Below are 17740 nucleotides of genomic sequence, written 5' to 3' on the forward strand. Positions count from 1 at the left end.
TCAATTTATTTGTGTTTTTTTATTTACTTAAGATATGTAAAGTTGCCATGCTAAAATTACTTTTTGTAAAATCAAACATAAATTAAAAAAACAAAATTTAGAATTTTACATTGATCATAGGTAAATTATTTTATTATGGTGTACATTAAAATATTTTTAAAAATCTTATCGTAAATTTGAATGAAATGAAAATGGAAAATAAGATGAAATAATATAGGTTCTTTTGAACCATATTTTTTCTCTTTTTCTACCCACCTTGAACATATCAGGGAGGACATGGGAAATATTAGTTAAATTATTATACTGAGCTGGATCTTTAAATCATTTTAGTGGTGAGCCAGATCGAGTTGAGCGGAACCGATCTGGCTCAACCCTCGGCTCACCCCGATCTGGCTCATGACTAAAATGATTTAAAGATCCAGCTCTGAACACAACAGTATATGCGGTACTTTCACTCAACCAATTTCTTAACCACTGATCCCTCACCCAAAAACTTATTTTTATGTTTTGAAAAAATCTAATTCCCAGCCCATGCGGTGGGACCATATCATATAAGGCTCTAGCCCTTTGAGAAACCTTTACATAACTTATACAAACCTAACTTAATCTTCATAAATATTTTTTTCCCAAAATCCGAATTGGAAGATGAATTCACTATCACTTGTACTATCTCTGTATCATTGGTATTAAAAAGTACAGAAAAATTATTTTTCATTGTCCTTTCCCTAATACCCTGCATATAACTGAGTTCTCTTTTATGGATTGTTGACAATATAACTTGATATTTGTGAATGGGTTGTGATATTTACCAAGAAAAATAGATAGATAATAGGGCGCGTTGAAAATCCTCCAATGAAAAAATATATAAGTCTCATACTCAATTAATTTTAAAAAATCACTTCACATTTGTAAATAGTTTTTACACTTTACCTTAACTGTTACTGGAATCACCATGTCCAGTTTGAAATCAAAAGCACAATTCTAACATGCCTAAATAAACGGACGGACGAACAGACCATATTTGTGAAAGATATTTTCAACAAGGTAAACATAATGGAGGACGCATCAAAAACTTTTGCAACCCAAATAAAAAATTCGTTGTCAAACTAGAAAACTAAATTTACTGGCATAAATGTCGACAGCATATAATTAATTTGTCAATTTTTTAAAGAAACCGGACAATTCTAGGATTTTCAGCTCATTTACTTACCCTACATGCGAGGATATTTGGTGTAGATTATTTTCCCTTTTTATATAATTGGTTTATTCTAGAAGTATTTATGTTTATCAATACTTATGTAGACATGTATTAGCTAAAATTTTTGTATAGCACTGCAACTCTATATACCTTTATAAAAAAAACAGGTTAAAAGTGGGTTCAGTGCTCGATAGGCAATTTGAGGAAAAGAACCAAATTTTCAATCTCATCTATTTTCAGATAAAATGTGACACAAAGTTAAATTAATATCATGTTGTTATTGTTCAAATTTATTTTGGTGAGTATCATTTTATTTTAAATTATCAATGGATTTTTAATCACGGCTCTATTTAAATATATCTGAAATAATTCTGTTATATAATGGTTTTATGGAAAATGAAAAAAAAACGTTCGTAAAATTACCTAATCGTAGACAAGTGTCCATAAAATCATAAGATAAATTTATAATCTATTACTTTTGTGATAGAGTCTCATAGTTTATTTTCGTTTAGAGTAAAACCATATGCAAAGATTCATATATCAATTTTAATTACAAATTAAAAATATTTATTTCATTTTTAGAAATGAATTTGAAAGAAAGTGATAAAGAATGAATTGGTTAATTTGTCTTTTTTTGCTGATCGTCCCAATCTGCTCAAGAGGTTAGTAATCCTTATATAAAAGTAATATATATATATGTGTATGTCTGTACCAAAGGATCTTGCTAACCGCTGAACCCATATGGACGGTTTTCCATTACAATAGAACTACTCATAGATCCGTGGAAGATTTATATCTATTTTTTGGGAGGGTACCTAGAAAAAATAATCCCCTTCCAATACAAAATAAATAGCATAAAATTAATCATAAATTCTAATTGCAAATTTTCAGAATCTTTACTGCTACTACGTTATACTACATTATATAAACTTTCGCTTTAGCGGTGCAATGATATTTTGATTAATAAAAGATTAATAAGTAGTTTCTTAAATTTTAGATTTTTTTTCTATAAATAAAGAAATTCGATTGGAACCGTAAAAAGAAACGCCAACTTATTGTGTCATTTTAATTAAAGTAGGGGTTAAAAGAGCATCAGAGTTATAATATCCCTTACATCTTCAAAGAACTTCTCAAAAATAATGTGTTTTTAGTAAGTCTTTAAATTGGTTACCAAAATATACTAAATTTCTTTTCCATCTATTCATAAAAAATTAAATGAGATACGGATAAAACATACTCTTACCTAAAATCCTAATCTAAAGAATTAAAATCAGTGTTAAAGAAGTGTGTTAAATCTTTCCATTGCTTTATACATAGTTAAATCCCATAAAGTATTTTTTATTTATAAGTTTATTATTTTTTAAAACAAGATTTTTATATAATTGTTTTAAGTAGGTCTTTAATTGATTAGATATAAAAAAAATATAGTTTACGTACTTCATAGCCACCAAAGACTTTAAGACAAACGTCCTCAAAATTGGTCATCTTTAAAATGTCTATCTTAGACAACATCTATTGGTGATATTCCCTTGAGTTTCCAGCGATCACAAAACGCCCCCCCCCCCCGCGTTATTTTTTAAAAAATAAGGAGTAGGGATCCTTTTTTATGCCGAACCACTACGGACCTCAATCCTACAGGCTACTCTGTACCAAAAATAACTCAACCGAACAAAAACCTAAAGTTATTATACACAAACACACGAAAAACTACTTTGTTTTAAATAAGGATTTCTGTGCTCGACTAGGCATTTTAAGGGAACCAACCAACCTTACGAAAACGTCTGTCTTTAGAAACGCTTATCTTAAAAATGTCTTGGACTGAGTTTTGTCTTAGAAGGAAAAAATATTTATTTCAGACAAAAATTCGGTTTTAATATTCGCATATGAAGTTTCTTTGGTCTTCTTTGACTGACGATCAATTTCATGCAGTTTGAACTAAGTAAAACATTTGATAGGCGACAGATGCGTGGACCAAAGTTTATTATTAAAACACATTTTCGAAAAGGGGTCTGTTTATCTTTTCCTAATGGATTTCTGTGATTGCAAGCTAGAAGGCATATAAGAATCATCCTACAGATTAAAAGCTATGCATGGAGATCTAAGTAGCGATAAGGTATAATTATAAAATCGAACAATCATTATAAAAAAGTCAGTAAAATTGTAACGTAATTGTTTAGCTCTTTTTAGTAACAACTTTAATTTTATGTTTATCCCTTAAGTCTTGAATTATTCGAAGTAAGCATTGAATTTCTATTACTAAATACTTTCAAGAATCTTTCTTCAATTGTAATATCACCAACACTATATAGTTCTGTTAGCTGTTTTTTATTGCTCTAACTTTAGTTTATTGTTTTGCTATATTCTCTTTTATTGTTGATCATTTTGATTTTGAAAATAAGATCAAAATTCATATTTTTAAAAATCGTATTCTGAAGAAAAATTCTCCATCCTTGCAATTCAAGTCATCTATTTATAAACATCTTAAGATTTTTATCATTCTTATTTATATCATATTATTTTTTTTTATAAATATGAATGTTTTCATTTATTTCCTATGCACAATATTTCCATGATAGATTGATTAAAGGAAAATTATACCTAGACTTCTCAGGCATTTTAAGGAATAAAGCAATGGACGATAAATTGATGTACATTCGCAAACAAATATGATAAACATTATTGCTGTATATTAAATTTATTGGTGGAAAAATATGGGCACTGCTGATTTGTACATCCCAATCAGATTATGTTTTCCTGGTTTTATGAGCAGGTTTTTATATATTTTTGAGTGATCGATATGATTTACTATTCCCTTACATGACCCCTTACTCCCGGAGATTATGCTATTAATAAATTTATCATTTTTGTTGTCTTGGGAGTTGAACTAAAACAATATATTTAAATACAAGGATGACAATATTCATAAAAGTGTCGATAAAAAAAGTTTTGTAATAATAATATTCTACCTTATCTTCAAGGAAATCACCATTAAACAAACTAATAGGATAGAGCTTATATCATTAGGATTATTATGTCATATAATTTTTTTTGTCCAAATAGTTGTTGATAAATTAGGATGTTTAAATGGGTCTTAGTTAAACTTACTTTCTGATAATGACTATAAAATTGATTAGCTTTATAAAATATCTCAATTCTATTACTTACAGGTTCCACCATACTAAGTTTGACATCGATAGGACAATTATAACATGCCTAAATTAACGACAAGAAGTACCTGTTACCAAAAAATACAATTACTTTTTTAATTACAAAATTAGACAGGGGGGAGGGGCACACCCACCTCCCAATGGAGCGAAATCGTAAGAAAAAATAACCATTCTAATAATATAAATTTTTTCTCTTGGGTAGAAAATTGTCTAAAAGTCAATAAGTCACTTTTGTTAAATGCATCCTTAAACGAATAATAAAACTTAATTCTTATATTCATAAAATCTTTTTAAAAACAAATGAAATGCTATAATCACTTTACATAACTGTCAACCAAGGGTGGTTAACCAGGCCATGATGATGCACGTCCATATTTCTTATTGTAGAGTACCAGAACCTTAAAAGAAACATTTTAAAACTTTCTGAGTATTCAATTGTTATAGAACATTATTATTTTACAAAACTCATTAGAAAGGATATTTTAGCTTAACGGCTATTTTAATTTTTAGCAACTTAATGACTTAAGCATTCTTTCCTATTAAAAATGGTTGTAAGGATACTAATGAACCAGCAATTGACCTTACCCAAGGCATAGATAACAATAATTATTTTCTAATTATTCTCTAGCACTACACTGTATAGAAAAAGATATTTAGTATTTAGTAACTTTTAGTAGCGATGCTATCCTATAACTAGAAATATCCGTCCGTTAAAAACAAAATGTTGGACACGGACTTTCTCGGCTTTTATCCAAGATAGACAACTGAAACCCTTTGTAAACATTTTTTGTGCTTCAGTACTTATAGATGTGTTATCATCCTTGTTTATTCAATAATATCATGTTGGGCTTAATTAACTACTTATCTTTGTTTTGTTTACTATAACCTTTATATATTTGGAGCACACAAATTAGAAACTAACTTATTTCTGTCTATTCTTATTTTTCATTAGATAAACATGAAAAGATGTTTTTAAAAACATAACTTTCTGACTAGCTAAAAAGGCTTGCAAATAGTGCGCGCGCCACCATTGTGGTGTGCACAGATTTGCACTTAATATATGTTACAAATGATATTTGCAACAAACCTTACCATTAAGTTATCATATCTACATGCTGCATAGAAAATCTTATTTCAATGAAATTTTTTTATTTTTTTTCCTATAAGGAACTTGATTCTTTACCTTGCAATTGTTTGTCAAAACTCTTTGAGATGTTACTTAAATTTAAAGGTAGCCTCTTACAGTAGATGAAAATAAGTTTTTGAGAAGCTATAAATGCCTAAATAAATGGTTTTTATTTGTAAAATGTGTCTAAAGTTTTTGTTTATACATTTCAAAATTAAACACCAGGAAATATTCAAAGATGGTGAATTATTACATTGCACTGTGGGAAAAAAACAATACAAAAAAGGATTAACCTATTTAATTTTACAGGCTTCTTTTAGGATGAGTGTTCAAAACAAAATTAGGCTTTCAGTAAAGGGTTTTCAAGACTCTAAACACCTCTATAAATCACTTTTTTCTGTAAATTTAAAAAAAGCTGTAAATCATATTTTATCAATTGTAAATAAATAATGATCAAGTTCCTAGTCTAAGGCGAGTTGGAAATCTGTACTTTAATCATACCTTTGACCCACTCTGCAATGTTATCAAATTCAAAACACTTTAAATAAAAATTAGAAGTTGTATAATTTTATTTATCCATATGAATGCAGAATTTAACAAAATATTCCGCTTCAAAGAATTACATGTCAAAAAACAGGAGAATTCTTAAAATTACATGGAAATTGACATTTACATTTGTGTATCTTATATTTTATAATGTTATGACTTCATATTTCATAATTTCCTGACCAGAAATTTAAATTTTAAATATCAACATAAATTCAAAAACTTTAAAACTAAAAATAAATAGATAAAGTCCTTTGATATTTTAATTGGATGTTATATAGAAAAACACTTTTTAATTATTTTTGTTTGTGTGCATGTAATGATGTATCATTTTTAAGAAAAATACAATAATAAAGTAAACAACAAAATTTGATTATACCATCATCAACAAAGTATTAGGAAACGTAAAGGTATTCGTTTCTAGGTACTTTATTAATAGGAGAAGGTTGAGATAACCTAATATCTTATCATAAGAAATACAAAGTTTTTCTGCAAATGGTAGTCCAATAAAATAAAAGATTTAAATAAACATATTGACAGACAGACAAAAATTAATTTAGTTACTTAAAAGTTATAAATGTCTTATTTATTTAGATCATGATGAGCAGAGAGGGATGAGACGGAGAACAGTTGCCGCGTCTTATTCTATGACAGATCTAAGTCGTCTTCCAACAAACATCACGGCTATGGCGGGAGTTGGTATCTCTCTATCATGCAATGTGAGTAGAAAACTTTTTTAAAACTCTTATCTTAGTACGCAAGTAGTTTTTCATGCAAAAATCAATACTTCAAGGATCAAAGAAAAAATGGTAACATGGGGGAAGGAGTAAAGGGGTGATTACCCCCCCCCCAAATGAATTTTAAAATCCCCCCCCAAAAAAAAAAAATTTGAAAAGCTTGGACGTCCTTGCCTATATGACATAAAGATTTCCCCCACCCTCTAAAATTTTGAATTTCAAATTTCTCCCCCCCCCCCCTTCCAAAATGAAAAAGTTTAAAAACAACTAAGATTTCTATTTAATTTCCTATAGATGAATCCATTTAATTTCAGATTCGAGTGCATGAATGTGGAAATTTTTACTCAGTAGTGCTTTACAAGGAAAACTCTAGAGAACAATTTTCAGACAGAGTTTACATATACAGACACAACTCTGGAGTTTCTAAGGTATTAGAAGCTGTTTTAATTTTATTAATATCCTATTATATAAAGTAGTAAGCTTTTTTGTCTATAGCGAAGGTCCAAGGATCGAATAACCTTCCACCTTTGGTGCCCCTAGAGGCTTCTAGGAGCGAACCCGCTAGTATTGATATATCATAGAGATATGTAAGTTTTAAAAAAAAAACTATAAAGAATAGTTTCACAAAACAGTGTTGTGTTGTTTTATTGCTGTTAACAACAGTTTTAGCAGTTTTCTTATTTGTATTAAAATTCTGAATAAAATCCCATATTTTGACATGATTTATAACATGGGTAATATACAATTCAAAGCACAATCTAACTAATATAAGTAAGTTTTAAGTAAGTATAATTCCTTACATATTGACTTAAGTTCTTATAGAATGTTGAAAAAGTTTTTGTTAACTTTATATAATTTCTGATCAAAGTAGACAATTTTGATGTAATATAAACATAATGAACAAATTTTGTATCATATTTGGTTTAATTATACAACTAATTAACATATTATATATTTTTATCATAATTAATAATGTATTGAGATATATTTAGTCTGGAGTAAAGAATAACTTTATGCTAATATTAATACAACATAGAAGAAAATATCTATTTAAAAATGTAATATGAAATCAATTGTAATACTGTGCAAGGCTTACATAAGGACTTTGTCTGCTACAATTGTGATATTGTAGCTGTTTTTCAAAGAAAAATAAGAAATAAAAGCAATATGGTGGATTACCCGGATTTTTGAACATAAAACATGAAAAATAAAAAAAATTACAAAGGTACTATATCATAATAAGCTAAAATTATGAAAGAATATCAAAGAAAAAATGGTAGAATTTTATGATTCTAAAAAATAGGGAAAAAAGTAAAATGTTATTTAAGTTACAGAGTACCTTTGCGTCTACTTATAGTTTAACTTTGTGAAATAAAAGATATACATTTAAAAAATATCATACACACGCATAAATAACTAGTGAAAACAAATGTAAACCCAGTAAAATCATACCTCTCTTTAATTCCATAAAAGCAGAAAGTTATTTAGTTAAATTGTACTCATGATGCAGATGATACTTAATATACAAACAGTTTTTAATTCAAATACTAAATACTACATCTAGATGACAGTAATTGAAATAAACATTTTAGATTCCTTAATTTTGGGATTGATTGATGTAAGATGAAAGGTATAAAGTAGTAAGATAGGACTGGATGTATGATGACCTAGGTATTGCTGAAATATTTTGCATTTATTAATCAAATCACTTTCAATCAATCTTACTTTCTCATATTTTAGTAGCGCATGTACTCTACAACTTCAAGTATTTCCAAATGGAAATCTTTCCTTTCTCTGTAAAAATTGCAAGCATGCAAATGCAGTAGAGAAACAAACACACCAATATTAAAAATACTTTTTTTGTTTCAGAGTTATATTTTCTCTATAAGCTTTTATGCAAATATTGTATGCGTTTTGTAGTTGTGTGAGTTATAGACATAATTGTCCCTAAAAAATCAAAAACTTTAAAGTCTTTTTTTTTATTTTCTACTACCACTAAACTATTCTAAAAACCTAACTTTTTATAGTCTTCTAAAGATTTTATATACATTATACCTTAGTGAACAATTGGGTAAATATAACTTACTCATTTACAGCCTGCTTTCTTCTTATTAGATTTATTAAAGTTAAGTGTCAAGATAGAAAGTATAATTATTTCAAATCTCATTTCTTATTAACATAATCTCTGATATTCATATTTTTCTTCTAACCTAGCAACAAAAGCAAGATTTTATTTCTATTTGTTATATCATTTCTATAACTACAGAAAATTATATTTTGAATATTCTTAATTTGACAATTATCATTTAATTAAGATCTATATTTTATAGTTTTTTTCTTCGTGGATCCTTATAGGTCAAATTAAGCTTTATAACTATTCTTTTAGAGAGAAAAATTTGAAATGAAGTGTTGACTTGTTAATAATTGTTTTTATGACAAAAAAACAACATCTACAAAAAAATTTTAAAACATTTTTTTTATTGGTATTTTAAAATAAAAAAAATAGTGAAAGTGTATAAAAAGTAGGACACCTGCCACACTGAGGTATATTATAGTACTAATTTCGGGTCTCAATGTTATGTGTTAAATTATACATAGGATAATAGGACGGTGCTTTCACACAAATATGAACACTGATATTAACCCCCCCCCCCCCCCTACATTTTCTTAATGAATATAAAATAAGAGATGATTATAGTTTTATGTTCTGCCAAACCCTTGTGGAGGGCTCTAACCCAGCGGCGCCTATACTTATAATGCCCTAACCCTAGGTTACTTTCAATTTATCTGAAAAATAAGGCAGAAAGGGTGGGTTATCAATGCTCAATAGGATACTTTAAGTGAAAGCACCAATAACGATATGAGAATAAATAACAAACAGTTTTATCTACACCATATTCATATTTTAGGCTGAAGGTCCTTGGGCAGGAAGAGCAAGCCATGTTTATCAAACTAAAACATTCACTATGAAGGTAAAATAATATGACAAGAACAATTAAATCATGGAAAGAAAACGAAGTTGCCGGTTTCATCGTATTTTCACAGTAGCTTTTGAAGGGTTATTTTAGGTTAGGTTAGATTAAGTAAATGTTAATGATTGCCCCGCAGGGCTAGAGCCCCATGCAAGGGCTAGAAATAGGAGAACGGCTACTGTGAAAAAACGACGAAACCGGCAACTTCGTTTTCTTTCCATGATCCGAACAATCATTTTATATAATAGCAATTATGACAATTGAGTTGGTTTGAAGAATACTTCTAAAGATTGGAACAGTTATTCATTGCAACGTACTCTATTCAGCTTTCCGCGGATAATAATATGGAAAATTAAAATGCTATTACCAGTTTAGTTGGATTATGAAAAAGAAGAATATAATAACAAAAGATAAAACTTATGTATGTTACCAATAAATAAATGTAACACAAAGGCTTTTTCGTTTTCCTAATATTTGAAATTTAGATTTATAGTTTTATTGAATTAAAATGAATTTTTAGGTCCTGATATCTCCATTGTTACTTGAAGATCAAGGCAGTTACAGGTAAAAATTATACATTAGTAATGATAAATATAATACAATTAGATTTTTAACATATAAGCTGCTACGCCCCTATGGGTAATTAAGGGAAAAGGAGAGGGGTGAGCAGGTTTAGACATCTTTTCACTCAATTTTTTAAAAGGGACGGATTACTAGTGAGAGAAAGGGTTACCTCAGCCAAAATAGTTTTAAACATTTCCTGGAGATGTAAGAAGATTTAAAGGACGCCTGCAAGAAATACCACGCTTTCACTGCTGAAAGACTGCCACAAATAGACCCAATACCCCAAATTTAAAGGCTTCAGCTTTAATAACAAAAAAGTTCTAGGCATTTCAAAATAGCATTTTATGTACAATGAAGTTTTTGAAAGATTTCCAATGCTTATAAAAGAAAAAACAATATTAAATTACGTCGCCTAGACACAAAATTATAACCTTATCTTTGTCAGAAACTTAGATTGCCCGTAACTGATTACATTTTTACAATAAAAACACCACATTTCATAGTCAAAATCTATGAAAAAAATTCGATTTAAATTGCATTTTTAAACGAAAATCATAGCGGAAACAAAGGGGGAAACTAATACAATCTTAGCTGTGATTGGTTGTTAAGCTGATTCAGCCTTCTGATTGGCTACAGTACACTCGGTACAATACAAGTTAAACTTATTTTTTTTTTTACTGATTTTGACTATAAAATGGGTATTTTTATTGTAAAAATATAATTAGTTACTGGAAACCTAAATTTGTGACAAAAATAAGCTTATAATTTTGTTTCTAGACTACGTAGTTTAATTTCAAAGTTTTCAACATGAGCATTGCAATTCTTTCAAAATTTTCATTGTACATAAAATGTCATTTTAAAATGCCTAGAACTTTTTTGTTATAGAAGCTGAAGGCTTCAAATTTGGGGTATTTGGTCTACTTGTGGCAGTCTTTCAGCAGTTAAAGCGTGGTATTTCTTGCAGGCTTCCTTTAAAGGACAACGATATCGGTTATCACACACTTACAGACATCCTGTTACTTTTATATAAGAATACTAGTGGCTACTCCCTAAGCGGCCTCTAGGGGTGATTTCTCTTAAAATAGTGGAAGTACCCTTCCCAAAAATATTTATGAACCAGGGGCGTCCAAGCTTTTTTTTTGGGGGGGGGGTAATTCGTTTTAAGGGGGGGGGGGTAAAATGGCGCGCGAAGCGCGCCGCAAATTTATTTTACCCCCCCCAAAATTTTTACCCCGGGGGTAAAATTTGCTTGGGGGGGGGGTGTTAATTACCCCCCCCTGAAATCTGTTGGCAGGGGTAAATTTAGTTTACCCCCCCCAATTTTTTTTTATTAGAGATTTTCTATTTTGGGGGGGGTAAATTTTAAATGTGGGGGGGGGGGTAATCGCCCCATTACCCCCCCCCCCCCCCCTTGGACGTCAATGTTATGAACTTTACCTGAACCTATCAGAACCTATCACTTCACTAGTTAGAAAGATCCTTCGCTACACACACAGACAGACATTCTGTTATTTCATAAAAGGACATAATATGAATCGTACAGTTCTCGTCAATAATAATAAAAATCTAAACGTATAGTCTGCTCTCTTCGTAGGGTAGGTTGGGGTACTTTTAGGAGCGTTTTAATTAGGGAGGATGGAGGTACCCTTCTCTGAGAGAAGCTAAGCTAATAAAAAAATATTTAATGTAATGTTTCTAAGTTTCCTTATTAAAGGTGTGAGATTACTTATGAAGAGCCTGGTAGATGGTTTAAGGTAAGGAATTTCCAGTATCGCTTCGAAACCGATAAATATTGGAACCGGTTCTAAGCCATACTAAAAAATCATTTATCGTATCGTATTGTATCCAGTTTCTTAAGAATATAAAAATGTACAATTATAAGATTAAGAACAGTTTTGATATCCGTGCTTAGCATCTATAGGCTAACAAAACTGGTTTTAATCTTATAATTGTACATTTGTACATTGTAATTGTAAGTCCTTTGTTCTTCATAAATATGTGCATTGAAATGTAATACAATATGTGTAAATTTTTTCTGTAGAATTCCAAAAACTAAGAAGTATCAAAGTAGACTACAAATTTTCTGTAGGATTTTTGAAATGATAGATCAGTATAAAATACAACTTATTTATAAGTAAACAAGAAAAGTAAATTACAATACAGAAGATGATTTTCTCGTTTTTTTGGATGAATAATTGTAATTTTTGTGTTAGGCCGGAAGAGATTTAAGTTTTTACAAACATTCCTTTACAATAAAAAAAATATTTAATATTGATTGAGTTGTTTGAACAAAAATTTAAGATAGATTTATATTTCATTTTATTTTACGTTTATGTTACGAATACAGACTTATATTTTAATTATAGAGAAGCTGATATAATTTTTATTAAATCTTTTTATTAGTATTGTTGACATATTTTGACAATAAAAAGAAAGAAAGTATCACTTATTCATTTGATCATTTTACATCTTATTGTCAAGTGTACTAAAACTTATTCTAACACCCTCTTTAAATTTATCAATAGCACAGAAATTCTATATATACCAACAGTCCGTATGTCCGATAAATTAAATTTCTACTTTCAAAACTAAGATGACATATAGTTTTAATGTAAAATGTATAACAATAATAAATTTAGTCAGACTATAAGTTTTTAGACTTTGGTCTTTGATATCAGAAGTTTTTTTTTCAATTGTTTTATTTAAGTAACAAAAACTACCCCTTTTAAATTTTGTTCGTTTGTTATTGCTGTTTGCTGTGCTGTTTATGAACATAGGTAGCCCTTTTATTCATTTTCATAAACTAGAATTTACTCCACTCAAGTGTTATTAAGAAAATGAATAATTAGTAAGAAATCTGCTTTATATTTAATACTGTGATATACGTAATACACATTACACATTAATTAGGAAAATAAAATATGTATTATATGTTAAATGTTTTTTAAAGTCTGATTCACCCAAATTGTAACTTATAAAATAGAAATTTTTACAGAAGCTTTATATCATTTAGCCACCTTATTGTATTTGTATTTGCTGGTTCGAATTGCTGGTTAATTATGCCATTGGGGTTGTACATCAATTTTTCGTCTGTTACAATTTAGACTTTAAAACAAGTACGTTCATTAAAAACCCCCAATTATAAATGTTTTTATAATATTGTGTCAAAAAAAGATGCTACAAAAAGATCCCGGAAATACAGTACATATAAAATAAAAAACAAATATTATACAAAATTGTTTTTTCCAAAATAATTTTCATTATTTGTTGGTTTAATACATATTTGTAAATTTGTTAAATGGGTACAATCTCTTATTATTATTACAGGAATATATATATCCCAAATTTTATGTTAATAAAACTTTCTAAAACAATCAGATTTACTATAATTGCTCTAATTCCATAACAAATGATTTTTTTGTCAGACCAAACCAAAAACATATTACAAGAGCATTTTTTAACATAATAATTAAAATTACGTTCGTTAACCCTCCAGTCCCCTTATCTTTAATATGAATGGGAAAAAATAATTTTATTCTCTATGCAGAATCATTGCACGGAGCCATGTTGGGACCTATACCAAAAGTAAAAGTTCTGTGCTCAATTTTGCACTTTGAACCGCCAATAATATGAAAATTTTGGGAAGAAAAATAGAGATTCCTATCTTTGGGAAGGGTAGGAATATGCTACTGGAGAATTAAGGATTTTATCGTATAATCCTTGCATTTAGGTTTCTATAAAAGTTGAACAAGTTTATAATCCTTATTTAAACCCACCAAATACAAACAGGAAAATATACCCATATTAAACTTTGTACCATTTTGTAAACATACTAATATATCCAAACCTGTTAAAAAACATCTATTTTTTTCATTGAAAGACACAGATGATTTATCAAGAATTTTAAGGAATAACACTATGTTATGTAATCCTTCATTTATGATAAACAAAATTAAGCCTTATGTAGATTTAAGTTATGGAATGGGTTGAAATGTTTGAGAACTGGTTAACTCAATATCCAATGAAAAATTAGTAAAAGCCCCCAAATTTTTATTAAACATGTGTGATGGATTTAGAATGTTGTAAGGGCGTGGGGTTCTAGGGGTTTGTGGACCTCTTAAACACCCACCTTATTTTTAACATTAAGAAATAACACATTTACCTTCGCACGCCTCTGTTTTAAGACTTTTATCAGCGAAATACTCTAAAATTAACCTTGTCGGACCCGGTACGTACGTCCTTGACTCTATATAGGAAATGTTCTATTTATGATAGATTGCTTATTTTTGTATGATGATACCCCTTATTAAAAAGCACAGGAAAACAATTTACTTGGTCCGTCAGCCTGTCGGTTTTGCTACAAAGGACAATTATATTATCTTTTAGAAAGATTTCGTGATATTTACATACTTCATCACACTTTCTCTCTTTTTCAATTTATTCTTTTGACCACTGAACATCTACTCTATATGCCCTATTTTTAATTTGATCACAGCGAAATATAATTAGGCATATTTTGAGTTTAACCTAATAAACTTAGTTTTAAAATGTTTACCGGAAAATGCAAAATTGTAAATTATTTTGAATATTATATGTATATGTATATGTTACTATATAATATTGCTTTAAATTGTATGTATAAGTTTTGCCAATAATTGGGGGAAAAATCTTTAAATTCTGAATTCACGACGTGTCAGTACGTCCTAAATAAGCTTGTTAATGAGTTGTGCTGTTCACGGTCTAGGTCATTCCCCCTCTCATTATTTGTGTCATTCGCCAGGCATGACAGCAAGGCACGCAATATTTTACGCTAATATATTAAAAGAAAATATGATTTTATACTAATTTCATACTCCCACTATCTGTAATACAGAGTAGCTTGATGTCTGTCCGTCTGAAGCTTGAGATCTCGGTAACAACTAAACTGATTGTATTCTACTGGTCATGTGGTGGTTTTGAGCTATTTTCTTGGGGGTGGGACACCCCCCCCCCCTATCAAAAAAAACCCTACCCCTAAATTTTTAGGCTGGTAATTAAAAATTTGTTGGTCGCACCAACACCGGTACTTTTTTTAATTATCTCTTGGGGCAAAGCCCATAGAGGCTAGGGGAGAATCTGCTAGTAATGAATATAGTAGTATAAATAAAATAGAGAAAATGTGTGAGACTAAGCTTCTTAAAACTTTTAATGATGAATTTTATTTCCAGTGTGGCGTTGGATCCGATTAATAACCGCTGGATTTAAACTGGTTTTAAATCATACAGAAAAATCATCGTATAATAGAGAAATTTCTAGTATAAAACTGGAATAAATCTTTAAATCATCTAAAAAAAAACTGTTCAAAAGCAGAATCAAAGCCGTTTTTAGACCTTAGAATAAACGGTCAGAGGTATTCCTGGAAAAAGAAGTACCTAGTACATTGAGCGACTATGTATATTTACTTCTTGAACCATACATTCCATAAAGTCTCGTATATATTATATATTTATAGCAAGTATTTTAATTTGTTGTGAGTATTTGATGTCCCATAATACTATATATCTATTATTAGTTTTTGTCTAACTATACATGAATTTTCTGAGATGGTTTTAGGCTATTTTATTTTTTATAGATAAGTCTGGGTATGGTTTTAGGCTATTTTTCTGTCCTTCCATATCCCTTCGAATATAGAGCCCCTAGAAGCTAGGGCGCAGCTGCTAGTGAATCTTTAATGTATCTATTTGACAATGTATGGATGTATCTATCTATCTGTGGGTGTGACTCTTGTGATGTCCCATAACATCGGATTAATCAATCTCACCCTAATTCACGAATTTAGGGGAAATTAAGAAGAAACCTTTTTATAAAACCTTAGGCTTGTCAATATTTACATTTTTAACACACATTCGCATATCTACATTATTATACATCAAAGTTATAAAATGGGCACCTCCCCACCCCCTTATAATGGAGTTTTGTACTCAACAAGGCATTTTGCGGAAAACACCAGAAATATTCAAAAAGAAGTTTTAAATTTTGTATATACCATTGTAGGTTACTTAAAAAAAAGACTTTATAGTACTAAAACAGGAAATTTAATCTTAAAATCTTTAGTTAAATATAATCCCTATATCTCTGAATTTTATCACATGTATGCAAGATTGTTTACACTCTAAGGTTATGTGTGGTATGTGTGTGTGTGTCTGTGTGTGTGTAAGTTATAAGGGAATATATATAATTACCCAGATTGAATCCTTGCCTTTTTGCCCATATTCCTCCTTTCTGTAGCAGCGAACTAACCTTGGAATTATATGCTGTGCACAGTTAGGACTTCTCAGACAAAGGTCGTGTAATCAAAGGGTTGGTTGTCTGATGGGCAAATGGACACTTTACATCGCAATCATAGGGCTTAGGGCTGACAACCCTATTCTATACCCATAAAAAAGCCACATTGTTACAGAGACACTGACAAATTGTCAGCGGCCTATGCTTCCCTGTAGAGTGAAAACGGCTGGTTACTATTTTATGTTTTTAGTCAAAAATATTTTAACGATACCAATAGCTTTTCATTAGAAAAATGCACAAATATATTTATAATCTGATTTGTTTGTATTTGAGAAACCTTAAAGTTAATAAAATATAAGATGAAAATTACCTAAAAATTGACGTATTTATGATGGAAAAAACATAACATCCTTTGATAATTTTATAGTCCAACTAAATCTAATTTTTGAGAAAATTATATTTGAAAATTTTAAGCTAAATTTTCATCCCCTAGGAGTTACCGAACAATCACGATAAGATCAAATTTTAAGGATTTTTTTATAAAATTCGTTTTTTGTATAATTCTTTATCTAAAAGCGGAAATACAAATTAAGTTAATTAATTTTGGCATCTGTAATTGGTGGATTTAAAAAATCTGCGCTCTGATTGGATGTCGTACATCATTCAACCAATTAGAGAGCAGGTAGTTTAAAATCCACTTATCCTATTGGTCAAAATTAATTAACTTAAAATGTATTTTCGCTTTTAGATAAATAATTTTACAAAAAACGAATTTTATAAAAAATCCTTAAAATTTGATGCAGATTTCAAATCTACTCCCTACATTAAAATTCCGGAAAACTTATATCTCTTACTAGACATCCACTCCCATGACAATAAAATATCAACCATCTTGCTGTCTGTATTACATCTCCAAAAAGCTCACATCCCCATCAGTTTCAGTGGGGTATCAATATTTTCGTATGCGCTTCGCACAACTCTCTTGCGAAAACAAGGGCCAAATAATACTGTATCTACATGCTTTACATAAAAAAATTTAATTTCAGGACAGCTGTCTGGCCGGTCAAATATCCCACCTCACTGTGCTTGGAAAACCTGATCAAGGAATTTCATATTATACATATTTTTTAATTGGAATATTAACTACTTTTATCGATTTTATCAAG

General features: G+C 29.5%; 1 protein-coding gene across 1 annotated transcript in view; it reads left to right on the top strand.

Moving 5' to 3' along the window:
- Positions 1 to 1436: 1436 nt before the first annotated feature.
- Positions 1437 to 17740, top strand: part of LOC145327459 (hemicentin-1-like) — a 61585-nt gene continuing 45281 nt past the window's right edge. The window contains exons 1-8 of the mRNA XM_080171007.1: positions 1437 to 1496; positions 1781 to 1860; positions 6632 to 6756; positions 7089 to 7202; positions 9684 to 9746; positions 10267 to 10310; positions 12025 to 12064; positions 17621 to 17676. Of these exons, the coding sequence (XP_080027133.1) occupies positions 1809 to 1860; positions 6632 to 6756; positions 7089 to 7202; positions 9684 to 9746; positions 10267 to 10310; positions 12025 to 12064; positions 17621 to 17676 (494 nt within the window). The 5' untranslated portion in view covers positions 1437 to 1496; positions 1781 to 1808. The remainder of the gene's footprint in view (positions 1497 to 1780; positions 1861 to 6631; positions 6757 to 7088; positions 7203 to 9683; positions 9747 to 10266; positions 10311 to 12024; positions 12065 to 17620; positions 17677 to 17740) is intronic.

The sequence above is a fragment of the Acartia tonsa genome, chromosome 9 (genome assembly GCF_053477335.1).
Source record: "Acartia tonsa isolate MP-2025a chromosome 9, ASM5347733v1, whole genome shotgun sequence".
NCBI lineage: Eukaryota > Metazoa > Arthropoda > Copepoda > Calanoida > Acartiidae > Acartia > Acartia tonsa.